The 20854-nt window shown below is 37.8% G+C and overlaps 1 protein-coding gene across 1 annotated transcript; it reads right to left on the bottom strand.

Moving 5' to 3' along the window:
• Nucleotides 1-196: 196 nt before the first annotated feature.
• On the bottom strand, nucleotides 197-20324 carry BSK1 (BR-signaling kinase 1). The gene is made up of 9 exons (XM_008793764.5): nucleotides 19429-20324; nucleotides 19194-19329; nucleotides 17889-18022; nucleotides 15188-15293; nucleotides 11014-11099; nucleotides 5971-6159; nucleotides 1348-1497; nucleotides 1128-1241; nucleotides 197-829 (listed from the first exon to the last, which is right to left on the bottom strand). Exons 1-9 carry the CDS (start codon nucleotides 19792-19794, stop codon nucleotides 575-577), a joined length of 1536 nt encoding a protein of 511 aa, XP_008791986.1. The 5' UTR covers nucleotides 19795-20324; the 3' UTR covers nucleotides 197-574.
• Nucleotides 20325-20854: the final 530 nt, after the last annotated feature.

Raw genomic sequence — 20854 nt, 5'->3', positions numbered from 1 at the left:
CCTGTTAATGAAACCATCAGCCGGGATTAGTCAGATAATTTAGGCAACCAGCTGATTCACAAGTACGATCCTATCAATGTGTTACAGGCGAATGACATTAAGGATATAAGATTTGGATAGAGACATCTCTATTGCAGTTTGCATCAGAAACAAATCCTACAACAGACTGATGGATGCTGAGGTGAGAGAGGTCACAAAGATTGAACGAGGCACAGTCAAAATCAATCATAAGTTTCTACAGCTTCTCACTGAATAGACTGTAGATGGGAATTCATGAGCCTGCTCAGGAGCTGCATGACCAAACAAACAAAATTCCCTTAGGAACTGACTGATTTGATTATCTGTTCACATTCCCTTAGTGAGTCCTGAGTGATTTGATTGTCTGTTCATATACAAGGACCCAAAAAATATACCAAACAAATGGCAAACCAAATGCATTAATGTAATCCAAGGGCTTTCTCTATAATACATTTTTCCGAGAGGCCTACCAATCACAGATTTCACACTGCAAATTAACATTCTTTGTCAACAGAGACATGGGGAAAAGATGGCTGTTATAATTCACTGTACTGTTTCATGGACCTTTTCCACCCTTTTGCCCCTTCTCTTCTAGCTCTGCTGCTTCATTCAGCATGTCCATGGCATCATTGTGCATCTTTAGCTTGGCTAGGGCAACTGCTTGCATATAGAAAGCTGTTGACCATTCAGGATAGATACATTGTGCTTGCATTGCATCCCTAAGGGCAGCATCAGGTTGATCACACATAAGATGGCACAGGCTGCGCCTTGCATATACTGTGGGCGAGACCATTGTTCCAACATCGATGAACTGCAATAAAAGATACGCATCAAGAATAGTGGTTCGTGAAGGATTTGCAAGGCTGACCACAATACAGTGAGGAACACCCTTGATGATCATGGTTAAGATTTATTCTCGAACTTCTAGTCTCAGGATTCACTGCAGAATGCAGCCAGATGTGTGTACACTTAATTGTGCGTGAGGATGTGTCTATTTATGTAGGCACTGGGGATCTCTGATTAGCAACCTTTATCCCTCTACATGGAATTAGCTATAATGCGTTGAATTTGGATTCATCAAGTTTTGGAAGAAAAAAAAAAGGATGTACCTGAGAATAACAATCAATGGCCGTCTTAAAATCCTTATCTCGAAACGCAAAATCTCCTCGCTTTCTGGCGTCCAGCATATCCCTCATTTGCTGTGTCCACTCCTGGAAAGACAGCTGATAGAAGAACATACGGCACTCACTTGTTAAAATTCACCATTTATACCTTCATAACTGTACTGATTTCACTGCATAATTTACTAAGAGAGTATTCCCATTATACCTCGTTGGTTCCTTCATCATCTCTGTAGTGTGCCATAACTAGAATTTGATGGATGGCAGTGAGGTCCATCCTGGAACAGGCTTCACCCATAGGAGAGAGATGGCGCTGTGGTTCATGCTTTCGAATCCCTAGCAACACATAAGACGGTACCTGCATCCCAATATTACTGTCAAATGTCGAGACAAACATCAATACTATGAATTAGGAAGACGTTCTCATACAAATAAAATCAAAAGCATATATTATGTGCTATGCATAATTATTCTCCAACAAAGAGAAGCTGAATAAACTAACATAGCCTTCCTTGCATAGGAAACATTATTTACACCATGGAATAAGCTGCAATACAAAGTTTCCTGCTGTCACTGCCTGTCTTCTTTCTCGAACTTCAGTTGGCTAGTCCAATATCAGACAGGTTTAGTATCAAGACAACTATCCAGAAGGCAAAGCTTATGGACCATAGGGTTGGGTGGTAGATTATCTAGAATATTGGAGTAATATCTCGGGACTAATTATGACCGAGATCCTGACATTTACGAGGGACATAGCAGTCTAAAAATTTCAAATGTCGGTACATATTTTGTACTTGAAATCCATTTGATATATTGTATGTATATTCAATTATATGTTAATCATGCATTTAGTTATGTTATAATTGCATTAATTTATCGATTATAGCATGCTTATCCAGAACTGAGACCTATCTATCATGGAAGACAACAAAACAATATTAAAATCCTAAATTAAACATCCATAATCATTAATCTAAATACTGAAAACATTAAACAAACTAAAACAATAAAAAATTGAGAAAAAATAAAAAAAATGGTGTAGTGGAACAAGCACTACGTACCATGTGTCAGTACCAAGGAAGATGAAACCGTCTTGAACCGTCTTGTTAGGGATATACCAAGCCATATCGATGTCGGACCGGAACGGGTCCAGCAATGAAATCAAGAAACCGACAATGAGAGGGAGAAGAAAAGAGTGGAAAAGAGAAGGGGAGGGAGAAAGGGAGGGAGGGAGAGAGAGGGAGAGGAAGGCGGTGAGTGGCGGCCGTCGGAACAAGACCGAGGGAGGGGGAGAAGGCTTTTGAGGTCCTCTCTCCTCCATGCATCAGAACAAGGGCGGATCAAAACAATAAAAAAGGGACCGAAGCCCCTATTTCCTTACGAAACAATGGCTCCGCCCCTATTCCAATGTACGAGGGAGAGAGGGCTTCGAAACAACGGTTCTGAACCGAACTGACATTTTTTTTTAATTTTTAATTTTTAAATTATATATAAGTTTTAAAAATTAAAAATATATTTTTGGATTAAAAATAATTTTTTTAAAAAATAAATATTTTTAAAAAATATATATAAAATCAAAAATGTATTTAGGGACATACAAGCTACCTTTTATAAAAATTTGGTATTCATTCATTCACGTTTTGATGCGACCATGCGCAAAGCGGCCTAGGCCTAAATTTGAAAAAAATTGAAAAATAAGTAGCTTTTAATGCATGTCCGAGGGTCTAAAAAAATATATGTAGCATCCATTATTGGGTTCTACATGGATCTGAGTTCAAATTAATTTGTTAAAATATTAATATTTAAAAATTATTTTTAAACTCTAAAAATATTTAAAAATATATAAATAATATCAAAAATTATGAAAAATTAGTACATATTACATAATTCATAAGTAATTTTTGATGTAGAAATCATATTTTATTTAAATTTATGATATTTAAAAATATTCATTCAAGAGGACACGATGCAGCTGCAGATGACCTCGTACGTAGAGTAGGATCCATAAACGTATTAGTTTTCGAGTTGTATACTGGATCCTATTATCCACAGCCATAGGCAACCTATGATCCATACTGATACGGATATGATGCCTCTGAGGTATCTTTCGGTAGCTACTACCCTACGCAGCTCGGAGCATCTTATGAATCGGATTTTGCTGTTAACATATTTGGATGGGCCCTTCCATAGCCGTCTAATTACCCGGAGGACACCTCTCAAAACCAGAGCTTTAGCGAGAGATCCGAGGGTGCTTATAATCAGGCGGAAACGGATATGGTCGGTTTGAGGCATCTTTCGGTAGCTACTATCCTACACAGCCCGGAGCATTTTATGGGTCGGATTTTGCTGCCGGCATATTTGGATGGGCCCTTCCATAGCCGTCTAATCATCCAGAGGACACCTCTTAGAGCCAGAGCTTCAACGAGAGATCCAAGGGCGCTCATAATCCGACGCATGTTCCCTATGGGATAAACGTGCAAGACTACAACGCCGCTTTGGTTAAGAAGGTGGGTTGATGTGCCTCCTGACTATGCTGATGATCCAGATATCTACAAGAGGCATCGCCACTCAATCCAAAATTAAATATCGGTATGTATGTTGGACTTTAAATATATCTAATTGATTGTATCATTTTTTAATTTTTACATTACTACTTGATTTGAGGATATTTTATGTAGTTCATTTTATAGTTTGTATCATTTTAAAACAAAAGATGCACCATCTAGATTAAACCGGGATCATAGAAATATCAAAAAGCATTAAGAAAACATCAAAAAAAACATCAAATTAAACTTAAAATCATTGAAAAAGTTCAAAAAGAGTGATTACTAATTAAATATTCTTGAAAACTCCAAAAAAAAACGAGCATGTTAGTTTGTGAACCGGCATGCTCTACCCGTACTCGTTCGATACGGTACCGAATTGGTACCAAACCATATCCGGCACCGACCGGTATGGATCTCGGTACCGGTTTGGCGGATTTTGGAAATATGACTCCAATAAAGGCTGGCCAGGGACAGCCTACCATCTGATCCTACAGGCGCTTTGAAGTAAGCCATCTTCCCAATGAATGCTCAAAAAAAAAAGGGTGAAGGGCAAGTCAACTTGGCAGATGAGGCAGAGGAAGGTGAGGATGTCTATGATGAAGAGGATCAGCTTATAGCTAAAGTTGCTGGAAATGATAGGGAGTAGAAGAATACTTAAAAGGGGACACCACTGGGGAGCACTAGTCATACGGCATTCAGTGATGGCTCCACAAGCAGCACTTTCTGCAAATTGGCTGAGAAAGAATATTTTTAGAATTCGCTGCAGAGCTGGTGGAAAGCTGCATAATTTGATTATTGATAGTGGGAGCAGTGAGAATCTTGTTTCTCAAGAGATGAAACAAGCTGAAGCTTAAGACAGTCAAGCACCCACAAACTTACAGCATTCTGCAGTTCAACAATGAGAGTGAGGTAATTGTTTCTTTCAAGTGCTTAAATACTTGTGCTAATATCATATTTTAGCTCTGTGCAAGTCTAACACCCTATCACCTACAAGGACACCAACTTCTAAGAATCAACCTTCAAATCAACATCCATAGAGTTGTTAGTGTCACTACTGATGATTTGATGGAAAGTATGTACCCAACTCACAAAATTAGCATTATTCCATGCTGCAAATAGTAAGAATATTTAGTAATGCAAGTCCAACTAGTATCATAATCACTACTAATTTTTTATAAACTGAGATGTGATTACTCCATGGATGCCCCTACAAACTTCTGTATTTGTACAAATAATTATGAAATTGGATTAAACGCCTAGCCCTTTTAAATGTTAAGGGACTAGATGGGTGCCCAGGTGCCTAGACAGTAAACCACCGTTTGTATAAATTAGCATTCCACAAGCTTGGCTCTAACCAGAGTACCAAACAATCATCTTCAATTCCAAACACCATTTACGAACATCAAGAGATGAGGAACTTTTTGTATGTTCGCAACAACAGAAAAATTTGCATATCAATGAACGCTTAATGACTGCAGATTATTTACCACAGACCTAACAAATGGAGGACTCATAGGTTGAACTACCTAAATCCAATGAAGATATAAAATGCCAGAGGGTAAATCCATATACATTTGTAATAACAACAATAGAAATGAACCGTAAGACAAGGCATTGCCAGAACCCATGCACTAGCAGTCATGTTCATGCATGAATACATGTATGTTATTCTCAGGCCCATAATGAGTAATGAACATGATCAAATGAATGATCTTAATGTAGTAATTTTCTATATTGAATATGATTAAATATTTGGCTGCACAAAATTATAAGCATTTGTGTTTTAAGAATAAGCACCGTGTTATGAGTACTGGAATGTTAGCCCTTAGCCACCCATAATCCTATTTAGGATTTCCTCAAACCATGCAATATAACTCAGGTGTATGAGCACCAGCCCCTTGGTTGCATCTGGCCCATAGAGCATCTGACGTGCAAGCTCATTTGTGGTGACAGGGACTGAACTCAAAAAATATGTGCCGGCTTCATAATGATACTGGTAAGAGAACAGGTATCCAGGTCATGCATCTTGCTGTGAGCACCGATAGTTTGACCAATAATTCTATATCAAGGTATAACTCGGTTGACAATTTTTTATAATCTTTTTTCAACATAACCATTTCAAATGAGAACCAACTTTATCCTTTAAATGAATGTCTAAGAAAGTTTGATAAAATGATTCTTGTAGAATTTCATGGTAATAACATTACATGTAGAACTAGGCAAGTTATCTCAAGAAAGTTATCTCATCTGCATGGGTTGATAAACTATTATCAAAAAACTCTTACCTCTGATTTGGTTTGCAATGGTGCAAGTGTTGCAACTAGCTTTTTCATGTTAGGGCGATCCCTTGGTTCATATTGCAAGCACTCAGAAGCAAGATCCACTAGCGTTGTTGCCTCTTCTATTGAGAAGTTCCCCTCCAAATGTGAATCCATTAAGAGCAGAATGTTTTTGCCTCTTATCATATCAAGAGCCTGCATCCATAAAAATTAATCAAAATTGCACGTATATGTGCAATGATTGGAATGATGAATGGAAAAGAGATACGGATTTATTAAGTGAATATAACTAGCAATAATATGAAAATAGAAGCAAATTGATATTCAATCTTCACTCTTTCATTACAAAATATTAAGGTCCGCCGTCTTGGTACCGGACCCTATACTTGTAACATCTTATTACAATGTCCACACATGGTATGGTATAAGACGGCGAGATGTACTGAATATTGGTACAGTACGAGACTGCATAGTGGTTACGTAATAGTATAGTATGGTAAGTCCGGTATGGTACGGTATTGACCGATACGGCGAACCTTGCAAAATTCATTTCCATTTACATTAATCTTCTTGTAGACTATTTACTTTTCCATCTAGATGTTCTGATTGGAAAAAGAAGGGGGTGGTAGGTGGGTTGGGGTCCCTTATCTGGTGAAACAAAGAGATTTTTACAAGAAAATGAGATTTTTTTCTCTTTTAAGTCACCAACTTTTTTTAAGTCACCAATTTAAGTGACTGTGATGGTACACAATCTATCATTAATTTTCATCACTCAATATAAAAAGCTAAAAAATACAATATTCATCTCAAAAACTATTCTTTCATCATCTAAAAGTATGTGATTCATTTGCGGGCGGGTGAATGGGAAACTAGGACATTCTCCCATCAAGGTAATCTAGATATATTCTGCTCATCAAATCACCCATTTGCCTAGGTTTGTGATGCGACATCCAAGTCCAATCTTAATTCTTTAAAGGCTATTAAAGAATACCCTATTACTAAAGGCTAAATAATAGGAAAAGTGGTGTCCGCATGTCGGATAATTAGTACTAAAACTTACAGAACATCCTACCTTCGTACAGCCACTAGATTGCATCAAGCAATGCTTAAAAAAGTATCATATAGTTAATATCTTTTTCAATACATATATATAAGTTTCCTAATTTTAACTAAATCCCATCTTAACACGTAAATGCTAAGAAAAATAAAGAAGAGGCCACGCCATACATTTATTAAGAACTGTCAAACAGATCATAATATTCCGCTTCATGCCTTACATATCCTGTATATCCATGTTCCGTTATTGTATCCTAATAAAGCACGCCCTTGTCACATCACCCCCACTTACAAACACATGGAATGGTGTTACACTACTAAAGACTTTGTTAGCATCTTTCTGTTCCCCTTCTCATGCATATGTGCATACTTCAAGCACTACTCTTGTGCCAAACAACTGTAGTTGGCCCGAAAAACCCAAATTTGGAGTCCAACACATGCTAACTTATTTTGTATAGAAATGAAAATCAAAACAAAACAGAAAGGTTCTTTATTTGATGAAAATGTAAACATTCAAATTCGGCAATTCTATTTTAAGGTGAGATTTGGGCAATTACACTATTGAATACACTTTCACTAACACAGATGAGAGTTTGATAGGCATGCAAATTATTATCCAACAAGAAGAAGATTAATAAGTGGACATCATTACTTCTAATATTTTCTCTCTTCTTATGGGCTTTATGATATTTTTCTTTTGGATAATATATTATCATATATCATGTCCATTTGTTGCTTGTAAAGTTAAATCATAAAAGATATGAGTTAATCTGGGCCATGATCGAAAGGATTAAAGCTCAAATCTTATATATTTATTTTCTTATATGGCACATGATTGGGGGGGTGTGTGTGTTTGTGGGTGTTTTGGGGGGAGGAAGGAATATCTAACTTCTTCACTATTCCATTTTGCCCAGATGCATGAGGCTCCCATGTTAGGATCCACTCCATCTAGTAGTTCCTCCAGGTTCTGTTAGATCATCCATCACCCTTTTTCAGTCAGGCCCTACCAACTAGAGAACAAGCAATGGAATAGATAGTAGACCCCCTTTAACTATTCCACTGTATTCAATGACACCATTACTCATATAGACATAAAAAACTAGATGGTGGATGATTTAAATGGATAGGGCTAACATGGGAAGATGAGCTGAAAGGATTCATGATAGAGGTCCCAGATCATCTGATGATGCATCAGTGGGCCACATGACTTGGGATTGTCTTAGATTTAAGTTTAGTTGTCAATTTGCTGTATTGTCGTTTATATTTCTAGTTATAGTTTCAGTGGGTTAAAAGGTACCACTGGTGGAAAGTAAATATGTCGATGCCTTTGTTTATCAAAAGGACAATGACCACAAATTTGTATGTCAAACAAGTGCAAAAGGAAGGCAATGCAATTTCCGTGGAGGAAAGGTTTTTAAAACCTGAAGGCAGGTGCAATGGTGGTAAGGAGCAAAGAAAATACTTTAAGGTGCATTATGGTCACTTGTGGGAATGAAAGAACCAACCAATGGTACCTTTAGCTTGCTGTGTTAGACCATGGATGAACTTGACTGCGAGGCCAATTGATCGAGAATGGATTTAGGACCTTATCCAGGCTTTGGAACCAAGATCAGAGCAGAATACTTCCAAATCTTCATTCAATGGCCAAGAATGGTCACTGCTTTGACTTTCTGTAGTTTAATTGTTTAGAGGGTCTCTTGATTAGCCGAACTATATTCAGTTAGGAAAGCAATTGGCACCTGATGGAAAGTCTTTTATATATTTACTGTAGCATGTACCACAGCACATTACTATGGCGAATACTGTAGCACGGCACGACAGGGGTGTTTTCTTTTTATTCCATTATTGTAGCTGGACTTAAAAGTAGAAAGGGTGGGGGCTTCTAGAGTTATAAAAGAGGATTTATTGGCTGGTTAGAGGATTTGATCATGAATTATTTTGTAGAGAAAAAGTATTAAGATACAGCCAGGCTTGGCTGCCCTTCCTCTCCTTCTATTTATCTCCATTTATTCTTATCCTCTTATATACTCTGTTCTTTTATTCTCTGTCCAGGCTTTCTGTTGTTTCTTCTTTACTTCCTGTTGTTTATTTATCTTTTGGGACTAATCTGATCATAGATCCACAGTCCACCATATTGTTCTTGTAATCCCAATCTCAAGCATCCAATTTAAGGTGTAATTTAGATCTAATACTACAGATTGCTAGGATTGTAGAATTTATTCTTTTTTCTCTGTTGAAATCTTTTCTTTGACCTGAGTTTAGTTATAAGTCAAGTAACACCTTCTTGTTATACCTCAAACACTAAGTAATCCTTGCTTGGGTCATTACCTATTCTTGAAACTGGAAATCAGAGCTTTTTATCCTTTAGTTTTCATCTCAATTATCAGAAAGCACCTTTTCTGTCCTGTTTTCAGTGATAGGTAAGCAAAGTAGAGATTGAATTATTCTCTGATTTCTGTCATTCTTAGGTCCTCTCAAGCTTTCGCAGGTCCTCCTCAAATAGTCCTACATCAGTAGTTTCTTTGTCCAACAATGGTTGAAATGACATCATTAGAAGTCAATTGCTCACTAAACTTGTCAACTCTCATCTCCACCAACAGGAAACTATAATGTGTCTTCTCAATTAGGACCAAAATGCATATTCTAGAAAGAAAGCATTGCATGAAAACTCAAAGACTAAAAAAAAAAAAGAAAAGACTAATCCATGAAGATGTCATTACAGAACCACTTCAACAACAAAGAAATGCCAGGAGTTTTGTCTTACATATGTCATTTTATATGCACTTAACTGACATCATGGAAAAATCAAACGAAAAATGAACTTCGACCTCAGTATTAAATGTTCTCAGCATCTCCTTAGTAACTCCACTCCAATGCATTGAAATGAAGATTCTATTGGAAAGAAATTCATTTCTAGCATGTGAATTTTAAAGTTCCCTTCATTTGTATGTCCTGTAAATTTTATGCTTGCATATTATGATATATATAACTTTATTTTTAGCAGCCCAAAGATTTTTCCTTGCAAAACACCATATGATTTTAACTAACAGTCCATCAATTTATGCCCAAATGGTCATGCTCCTATGTTGCCCCAAAGTACTCATTTCATAATTTATTTTGTTTAAGCATAAATTTATGTGCTTAGAACATATTTCCACCAGACATTCTAAACCATAAAGCTTAGCAAGTCTTATTGTTGTGTCAAACATTTATTTTAAGTCTTGAAAGCAAGTCCATATTGCAGGACACTGGAATCACCTCCCATTTCATTCAGCTTGATATAATTTATTCCATGTTTTCATTTCTCATCTCTTTAATGCAGAATATACGAAAAAAATATTATACAGATCGAAATTACATTGTTTGCAATGATGTGTGGTAAACTAGGAGGCATAGAGCTAGAAACAGGCATAACTGTTCAATTAAGTGTAATGTGACAGAGAACTGATTGAAATGGTATTGGCCTGTCAAATGAAAATCAAAGGAGGCACTACTGAGGAAAGGGGCTCAAAATTGTGTTGAAGGGTCCAAACAAGGAGAAAGAACTAAGCTTTAACACAAGAAGAAGTTACAAAAAGATGTGAAAACCTTACAGAGACAAACCCTTGATAATAAATGATTAATGACTTTGAATTACAATCCTTATGCCAAATTGATGGAACAAGTCCTTGATATTATGGCTATAGTAACACTGAAATACATGCACAATAGCAGCTTAACAGAGACAAACAAGGCTAAAAGTGAAAGAAAATGAAAAACACACAATATATTATATTGCGAAGGAATTATCTATATGACCAACTTAATGATGCCACAACAACATACAGATAAACACTTAGAAGAAATGGTAATTTCTCGCTTCTACTTTTATACCAATTTTTGAAAGAACTATGCTACGGAAAGCAAAGAGTAGGCCCCTACTCTCAAAAGGAAAGGGGAATATTTTAAATAAATATTTCTATTATGACATACATGATAGATAGATATACTTACATGAGTTGGAGGGATGTGCTTTCCACTAAGAAGATCCAAGAGGACAGTACCGAAACTAAATATCACACTTTCAGGAGTGACCCTCCCTGCAAAAGTGACATTATGAAGATTCCAGGCATTATTGTTACTTTTTCTTCAGCATTGGATCATGTTCTTTTTGGCGGCAAAAAATTATGATAGTTTTAAGTTGTACATGTGATAAAGACATCCATGTAGTGATACATGAACAAAATACAGACCATGTTCTAGAAAAATTTGAAATGTTTGCCTATGGAAGCAAATGAGTTGTAAATAAATATTTCATATAAATGGACAGGGAAGGCAAACGGTAACCAATAGCAATTACTTTCTATAAAGCCCACACATGCTAGATGACAGCCTTTATCTCTGTCACCTGGAAACATAAGACATATGATATTGCTGGTCAGCCAACAAGTAGTTGGAATTCAGACCAGTGGTGATAGCAAAAGCCAGTTCAATTTTGAAACTAGAAGCAGGAATTTCATAAAGATATATAGTCCCACATGTTAGAGAATAAAATCAGAGTCAATTAGTTACTATAAATGTAAATATTGCATGGACTTTTTGGTAATCTTCAAAGCTGCTAGATTCATTGCAGCAGATGGATAAATTAGACTAAGATTCATGCAAGGAATACTTAACATCATCAGAGTAAGACAGATGACCTAGTCAATGTATAATGCAGCAGTTACTAATGCTGATCTGGCCTTTACCAACTACTTCCAAGGTATATAACAGTAAGCAGTTCACACAGAAAACTGGCTCAAGAATATGATAAATTGATCAGAATATAATGCCCGCTCCAAAGTAAAGTAGTACCATATATTTCAGTATCTGTGTACTGTTCATCTATGAATGCTGTACTTGTTTCTTTTTGTCAGTGTTAGCCAGGCCCCCTATGTCACATGGACTTGATAGCATGTATCAGGTGCAGGTGCATGTCTAAGTGCAGATCCTTACCATATTTATGATTTTCTTCTTACAAAACAGTGCCCAAGTCATATAGATCTCCATGTTTAAGTGTTAAATGTGAGCACTTTAGACTAAATGAAGGGTCCCAGTAACATAGAAAGCCCTCATCTTTCAGCTAAGATCCCTCTGCTTACAGACCATGTAATAAGCATGTGTTCCATGCACACTTAAATGGCACAAATATAACAAGGAAAACATAATAGGAACCGAATTTTGTGTGGTTCACCCAAAACAGGCTACATCCATTGGAACGAAAGATATCCAGTATATCAAATAATACATGGCTTTAGATTTAATATTACTGACAAACAATCCTTCTCAAAGTTCAGCTATACCTTTGGCATGCTGTCTGAGAGAACTACGCAAGGAAAAATTGGCTGAGAGCTGCCGAAGAGAGAGAGAGATTAAATCCAAGAGAAGCGCACACACAATCCTTAAAAAAAAATCAAAAAAAAGAAATCTATGACACACCAGAATGAAACCCGAAGCCTAAACCAAGATTACAAGATCAAACACTCTCCTCAACTTTCCTCTCATATTTATATCTTCCACTTTTCTTTTCTTTACTCTTCCTTTCTTCCTCTCTTTCTTCATTCTCTTCTCTCATTGCAGCTCTATGTCCACCATGCTTACATGCCTCATCATCACACCTTGCATGCCCTTGCCTACCACAACCACAAGCCAATGCCCATGCACCTGCATGTTCATGCCAGTACCCACACTGGGAGGACCCGTACGGACATGTGTTTTGTCCCACATTAGTTATTCGCTAGGTAGATCTTGAATACTTATACAGGATCAAGAAATCCAAATAATACCTTTCATCTAGCCTTTTTGAGTGAGGTCCTGGGTTGTTACAAATAGTATCAGAGCGGACCTAGCCCATAAGCTATATGAACTAAGGGACACTATAGCACGGATCCATTGGGGCTGACCACAGGCTGATCGTGGTGCTTGTGATTAGATTTATATAGATTTGAACCCTTAGCCTAACGGGATATCAGGGCTTAAATGGGGGGAGTATGTGAGGACCCGTACAGGCGTTTGTTTAGTCCCACATTGGTTATCCGCTGGATAGATCTTGGGTACTTATACAGGATTAAGAAACCCAAATAATATCTTTTGGCTAGTCTTTTTGAGTGAGGTCCTGGGTTGTTGCATACACACATGCCTACACGTTATATATACACTTCACTCCCTAGTTTCAAAACTAACCATGCCTTGCTTTTATAGTTGAGAGAAGACTGCAGCCTCACTCCAATTCTTGCAAGGAATTTGGTCCTTTTCTAGTGGCAGGTCTGAGTTCAAGTCCAAGTGGAGCTCAGTCTAGGGGTTGGCCACGAAAACCATGAGCTCCGACCTACTGAGGTGAAAAAGTTCAATCATGTGGCAGTAAGGGGCAATTTTTACTACCATGATACAAAATTCTTGCTAAGATTTACTAGATGTTTGTCTCTGATCAGCAATATATATCACATTTTAAAAGTAAATCTAGAGAACTATATTTGCATAGGATGAAGGACCAAAAAAGTGCATCAAAAAAAGAAAAGAAATGAAAAGAAAAAACTTTCAAGTGCAAACAAGTTCTTTAAGCGTAAATAAGAAAACGCAACATGACTTCTCCAGCTACCTTACATTGGTAAAAAGAAAAGGTTATTCAACACTTATATCACTAGGGCATGGATATATTTTTGCTTCCAAGTTAAACTGACGATTAAAAATTAATGATTCAAAACTGCCCTAACATTTATTAAAATCCCAGAGAGAGCAAAGAGAGGTATTCCAGATAAAACAACATTCTCATGTATGGTCTTTGGATTTGTATTTCCAGGAGCCTGGACCATTGTTAGTGTCTAGACAAAGCAATACTAATCTTGGAATAGAAAAGAAATCTTATGTATATGGAAATTTCATTCATACATGTTTTGTACCCTGTTTAAGTTAATTAATACTTTAATTCAAGTCTTGTTTTATGATTTTGATGGGTTAGATTCAATTGCTAGACATAATGAGTTAATTGCCCCTTTTTCTATGGCAGGCTTTAGCTTATACTTTGTTTTGGAAATCCAACTACTTATTCAAGCACACCCTAAGTCCTACAGCTTTTGTTTAGTAGCTATTGTCAACTTTTGTCATCATTGTCTGTGTAATTTGGTCAAAGTATAGTAGTGGAGTCGGTCTAGCTATTGAGGTTCATATAAGCATCCCAGTCAGGATGCCATAATAAGTAGTGGTCATAGAAAATACTTAAAACCTACCTGCTAGTCCATACATTCGTTTAAATCCATAGTGCTCACCTAATGCACGAAAACAATAGTTCATAGTGAAGGTGCCAACTTGTCAAGCTAGTGAAGTCCTTGGCAGTTAGACCAAGTGACTTGGGTCCGGATCCCACCTTCCCAAGGGTTGGGGGCTTAGGGGCATTTGGAGGAGGGTAACCCTTGTTGGGTAGCTCATTGCCTACAGGTCCCTCCATCACCAAAAAATGAGAAGAAGAAGAAGAAGAAGAAGAAGAAGAAAGAGTCTAGAGTAATTGGATAAATTTTAGAACTATATCCCTCTTAATGGACTTGCATTGTTGAAAATCACACAACCTTGAGTGGGAACACAAGTGGACCTTTGGGATGGGTTAAGAAGAGATAGGGTACGAATGGTTGTTAACTATACAATCAATTTCACCCAACAAGATAGTTTTTTTGCTCGTGAATTCTTGGCTTCCCACAAGCTCAAGAATATATCCTTAATTCCTCCCATAAAGTTGGGGAACCACTGGCAGAGAGACTTTAATTAAAGAATAGAAATTTGAAGATAGTAAAATAAGTTTCATTGAATACTTGCATGGCTCAACAAAAGAAAATGGGCACAAAAAACAAAATTTAAGCAGTTCAAGTTCCCAGCCAATACAGTCCTAATTTCTAACTATACCAAATGCTAATAAATGATTATCTAGCACAATAATCATTTGCTAACTCTAAACTAGCCATGATTGATTTTATAATGATAATAATAATAATAATAATAGTAATAGCAACAATAATAAAACAGCAAGGAAAAGGCACTAATAGAGTAAGATCTTCCACAACATAAAGCCAGGGTAGCCTTGTAGTTGATGCCATTGATTTAATACCAGAGAAATAGAGAAATTGTGATGAATCACTTTTTAGTCACAATAAGTAAATACCATTTCTTAAATATTCTGGTGGTGTGTAAGCTAGGTTTGTGCTATAACTTTTTCCATCCCTGCTATTTTTCATAAGACCAAAACAGGAAAGCCTTGGATCACCATCCTGTGAAGAAAGAAGAAAAATTAAAAAATGTTGTTCAAATAAATAACAGATCGAATGTAAATTACATTTTCAATATTATCTGGTCAGCATAGATAAACATAAAAGATCATCATATCAATATTTAGTAAAAAATTAAAAAGATTAGATGGAATAAATTCTTGTAGCCCAAAAATCTAGATGGTTTGCCAAACAACATATTTTTTAGAAATAATCAATCAACATCTGTCCCTCTCATATTACACGCTGCATCCATCCGTTAGATCGTTGTGGATTGTAATCCAATGAACCTCCTCGATTCTCTCTTTCTCCCATTATCACTTTCTCCTATATCGATTTGAATAGTGAGACTTAATATAGGCAGCTTTAGTTACAGATAACATGAGCAAAATTTTACAGATTTATCTAATGTTAAAACAAAATGCTACACTCCAGCACAAAAGATCGTCATTGAGCAGTCAACACCAAAGTTTGTCTATTATTTTTCTTGCTTGGTATTCGTCAATTTCAAACATCTAAAACATATCAACATTGCTTCCTTGTCTTCTGGGAAATGTTTACTAACAAATTATACCAAAATTTGGGTGTGTGATTGTGTGTGAGAAAGAGAAGCTGGAAGGATTGTCGTCCCAGAAAAAGATCAAACTAAAGAAGAAGCCAATTAGTATCTGAAAGTTTACACCACATTTTAGACTGGTGTCTTTGTTACCTTATCTGCAATCTGAATGTAGCATTATAACTACTGCTGTTCCGTATTATGATAAAAATAATGCTATATCCACATAATCAACAAAAAGAGCTTCCTCAAGAAGTAGAAGCGTATCAAGATTAAGATTCCACTTGCCACTTTTTGCTTAACTTTAATTCATATATTCTGAAATTCTTCCTGGGGATACACGACATGACAGGCTCCAAGTATCAGATCGGCAAACACTCAATAAGTGATAGACTATGTTTTTGGCAGGTAGAACATTTTAACATTTATTTACGTTATGTATTCAAGATGAAAATTTTGGTTGCCTTTTGATTGTATATAGACCTTAGGCCTGTACATTACATGCTTTGACAGAGAATGGACATTCTTTGGGTCAATGACTATTTCCAACATATGTAGTCATGTCATGCATGAAATCATCTATGTACACCACAAGCTTGAGTATTGCAAATGAGATTATACAATATAATCCAGACTTTACATAAGGGGTATGGCCCCTTGGCCATAGTGGAAGCATGGCATCATTGCATCTTCTGACATGTGATTCCCACATATGGACGATGATATAAAAAGGACATGCACTGTTCATAGAATTTTTAAGTGGGGATATTGAAGAAATTTGGCAGAGTGAATTGTCAAAGCTTAAAAAGTTTAATGCCTACTATATGTTCTACTTCTTATACATATTGAACCACAAAAGAATAGCTTCCCAAATTTTATTAAATGGACGAATAATGCTTCAAAATATCTTAATACAAATCAACCAAATTGTTGTTTAATTCGATGATTGATGAATTGACCGAACCAGACAGTCGGCTCGTACCGAGTCATACCGACGCCAGCCCGAGATGGTTTAGCCGCTCGGGTTGGTTCAATCCCTCGTTCATAAAATCCCTTCCCCCAAACCTCTCTATTCGGCTTTGAGGGCTTTGTTTCTTCACCTCTCATTTTGCTTCTGCTTATCTCGCCCTCGCCAACCGATGCTATCGCTCCTCTCCGTAAGTCTTCTAACCGAACACCTCTCCGTCACACCCAGGTAAGCCCCCTTGTGTCTCCCTCTCTCTCTTCCCTCCCTCCCACCCTCTCTCTTCCTCCTCCTCCCTCTTCGCCCTCTCTATGAGTCATCTCGCTGGACACTGCCGATCCTGATGTCATGACCTCCCTATTCCCTTGTTCATTATTTTTCGGCACGATATGGTACGGACCCATACCATACCGAACTAATCGCCAACCAGTATGAGCACTAGTATTGGTTCGGTAGATCTTGGTTTAATTAGCCATTTAGCTCATAAATAAAAGATAATGATGACGACACTAATTATTTATCTCCAATTTGTTAAGATTCACACCTCATTTTTAATGTGGACGACGTATGGCATGAAACAAAAAGGCTTAAAGCAAATATAGTGGTGCAGAAACAACTTACTGCTGGACCATTTCTTACTAGATGGACCTTGCCAAACTCAATCATAAAACAGCTCTCTTTCCTTCATAATTTGCAAACAAATTTAGTCCCAAAAAATCATGAAAGAAACCATGCAAATTTTTTTATTCTACACCAAAAGCCCTCTGCCATGTGTGATGGATTATAAAATGCATAATCATGTATATAATTTTTAAGGATTTCTAATGCACTAATTGCTCATAAGAAATCCCACATGCAATCAAATAGAGACTGTTTTCCAACTTATCAATGAGTTTCAAGGGTAGCCATAAACAAGTAAATGTTGCAACTATTCAGAATTATAGTCCATATTGACAATCGGAAAAATAGTGTAGTGTCAACTAATAAACTGCAATTAAATAAATAATAAGAGTTCAATTTTTGATTTTGCATAAAGTAACCAACATTTCATTAAGCAAAAGAAAGTCAGATATTTAACCTCATCAAAAAGGACTCTATATGCATTTAGGTCATGATATAAAGGCCGTCCTTCATTGCTACAATATTCCAAAGCTTCAGCAATATAAAATGCAACCCTCAAACGCATAGCCCATTCAATAGTTTGATCTTCCCCTGTCCAAGTTCAGTGACAAGCATATAAACAATCAATATATATATATATATATGAAGGTATGTATGCATGGATGGATGGATGGATGGATGGATATATATAATATATTTACATGGAAGTTAATTAAATTAAGGTCTAAATGGACTACTTCTTCTTATCTTAAAAAAGATGGCTTAAAAGATGATTAACAAATGAGAACATAAGCGCATGGTGAAGAAAGAAACAAGTGTTTGCATGAAAAGAACTAAGAATATTAGTCTAAAAGAATTTTGCCAATTCCACAATCCACATTGAAGACACAAGCAAGAAGGCTCGACTATTGATTTTACATATGCATAAATAAATATGAGAATAAGAAGCTCAGCATGAAAACATTAGAACAATGTAATTAATTCATCTTCCCTATATGCCACCAAACCAGTTGTAGTTTCCTTGCTAAACATGCAAATCTGAACTGAATAGCAAAAGCACTGCATAAATATCCTAGTTAAACTTGCTAATTATATGTATCTACTCCCTTTTTATTTTTCTAAGCTCATTAGTGACGACAGATGGTAAACCTGCTATGTTTAACATTCACCCAACACCCAGACATCCATTCCGCAAGCCTCTGTGATCCATTGAGGAATAATTTTGATGATGTTTCTCAGTTGTGCGAATCTAAAAATATCTAATATGGAACACCCAGTCACATCATTTCTTAATCAGGCTCATTGGGCATCATGTCCAGTTCTAGCTTATCACAGCATACACATATTGGCTACTTAAGAATGGTTAAGGTTAAAAGGTCAGGCTAAGCAGTGGCAAAGGACAGCTCATTTAGCTAAGGCTTGTTTCTCATCAGCACGGTTAGTGCCAAGTTAGCCATCCAACAAAGTGAAGGGAGGCAACAATGCCATACAAGGTACAACCAGATCATGCGTGGACTTGATGTATGTATAGAGAAAAAAAGAAAAGGGAAGAGCTTTGTTCATAAAAAGGGAATTCCCAATCTCAAAATACTGCCTGCCTTTCAGTTAACCAGACTACAGTCCTGAAGGAGGGAATTTCCAATTAAGCAATGCCCATTTCCCTTCTCTCTAAACATTACAGCCCCAACCAAACGATCATCTAATGTTCAGAGTAATAGCAGAGATTCAATTCAAGAATTAGGATAGCTAAGGGGGCACATACAGTGGAACAGATGCTTTGCAAGTGTGTCATTGGGCATATACTCGGCGACAAGAAGCCTCTCATCGCCGTCGCAGCAGTACCCGATCAAGTTCGCCAGCCTCCTGTGCCTCAGCTTCCCCACTCCCCATGCCTCCTCCTGCAATAAACCCAATCAATTTCATCTCTTCTCTTAGGGAAAAAAAAAAAGAACGAATTAATTCACCTAAGCTAACAAAAGAATCAGAAGATGGCTCACGGCGAACTGCTTAGGATCGGGCCAGGCGGTCTTGGTGAACTTCTTGACAGCGATCCACCGGCGGTTCTGGAGGCGGCCCTTGTAGACGAGGTTGGGCGCCTTCTCCCCGCTCTCCGACACGATGTTCCCGGAGCCGAACCCGTTGGTCGCCGCCTTGAGCTCCACCAGCGAGAACTCCGAGAACGCCGGCACCTCCCCCCCGCCACCTCCGCCGGCCTCCGCCGCCCCCGCCGCCCCCCCCGGCGCCGCCTGGTGCAGCGAGAACGACGGCCTCTGGTTCTGCTGCTGCCGCTGCTGCTGGTGGTTCTGGTGGTTCTGCTTCTCCAGGTGCGTCTCCGCCCGCAGACACGACCACCAGCACCCCATCCCTACCCCTATCTCTACCCAAGCTTTCCCTCCCTATAAATTCCTTCTTCTTCCTCCGCTCTCTATACCGTCCTCTATATCTATCTATCGTACCAATATTTGCTGCGTATTATTATTGGTTGAGGAGGAGAAGATTAATGGCAGTAACAATATAATTGATGGATTGATAGATTGGGGGGGAAGGAGAAGTGGTGGCAGGAAAAGAGAGAAAGGAAAGGTATGGATTCCGAGTCTGCAGCTGGGCGTGCGGGAGGAGAAAAAGGGCGATCTAATCTATTGCTCTACTGCTGTGTTTGCAGTTTGTGTACACGGACACGGTACCCGCAGTTCAGGACCCGACTTTATTTCTTTTCTCGATAGATATGAAAGGGAAGACAAAGGGTGTTAGAATTTATGGACTATTAAATGGAGGAGGAGTTGTGCTCGGTGCGCTGGATCGGGCGCTGTCGTAGAGAGAGAAAGAGATGGAGGAGGAGACTGGGAGTCAATTGAAGCTCCGTAGGGGCAGGAGGTGTCTAGATTTCTACGTATTTGGGCGTTTTTGACGGAGTATGGGATTTGAGCCCGGAGATGTAGACTACCGATACGGGTTCAGGTGCATAAGTACACTTATAAGAGTATAAAAAAAGAAGTCGACGCAAGGGTTAGGGAGCGGATCCTGATATCTTCCAACAACATTCTTCTGTGTGGGGCGCCGCATAGAATGCAATCCAGTCAGCCGCACTGTTCGCTTCCTGATAAACATGAGTAGCTAGAAAAGCTGCAAGTTCTCCTACAACTTCACATATGTTTCGCAAGAGCAGGTGCCTATCTAGATGTCTGTGTCTGTCAATATTTTTCTGAATCTAATCCGTCTCTAGAGCCAATCTAGCAAAGATGTAGATCGATTGCTTCGAGATCGGTATAAGTGGACGAAAAAAAATAGAAGTGCTTTGAGAGCTATGCCGGGTGTGATCCAATGGTTGACATCTCATCGTCTCTCATCGTCTCTCAAAGGAAGATGGATCTCAACGGAGCATATAAGCTATTGCTTTCAGAGAAAGCTGAGCTTAATTAACTC

The sequence above is a fragment of the Phoenix dactylifera genome, chromosome 3, assembly GCF_051530095.1.
Source record: "Phoenix dactylifera cultivar Ajwa chromosome 3, Ajwa_hap1_PhDact_Kaust_v1.1, whole genome shotgun sequence".
Lineage (NCBI taxonomy): Eukaryota > Viridiplantae > Streptophyta > Magnoliopsida > Arecales > Arecaceae > Phoenix > Phoenix dactylifera.
The sequence above is the reverse complement of the archived record's forward strand: the minus strand, read 5'-3'. Positions and strand labels throughout refer to the sequence as shown.

Excerpts from the sequence above, each read along its gene's own strand:
- BSK1 (XM_008793764.5), bottom strand. The coding sequence starts at position 19,794 with ATGGGGTGCTGGTGGTCGTGTCTGCGGGCGGAGACGCACCTGGAGAAG. Across the intron at positions 19,330-19,428 it reads CCGATCCTAAGCAGTTCGCC|GAGGAGGCATGGGGAGTGGG; the intron begins GTGAGCCATCTT and ends GGTTTATTGCAG. Across the intron at positions 830-1,127 it reads CCATTGATTGTTATTCTCAG|TTCATCGATGTTGGAACAAT; the intron begins GTACATCCTTTT and ends CTTTTATTGCAG.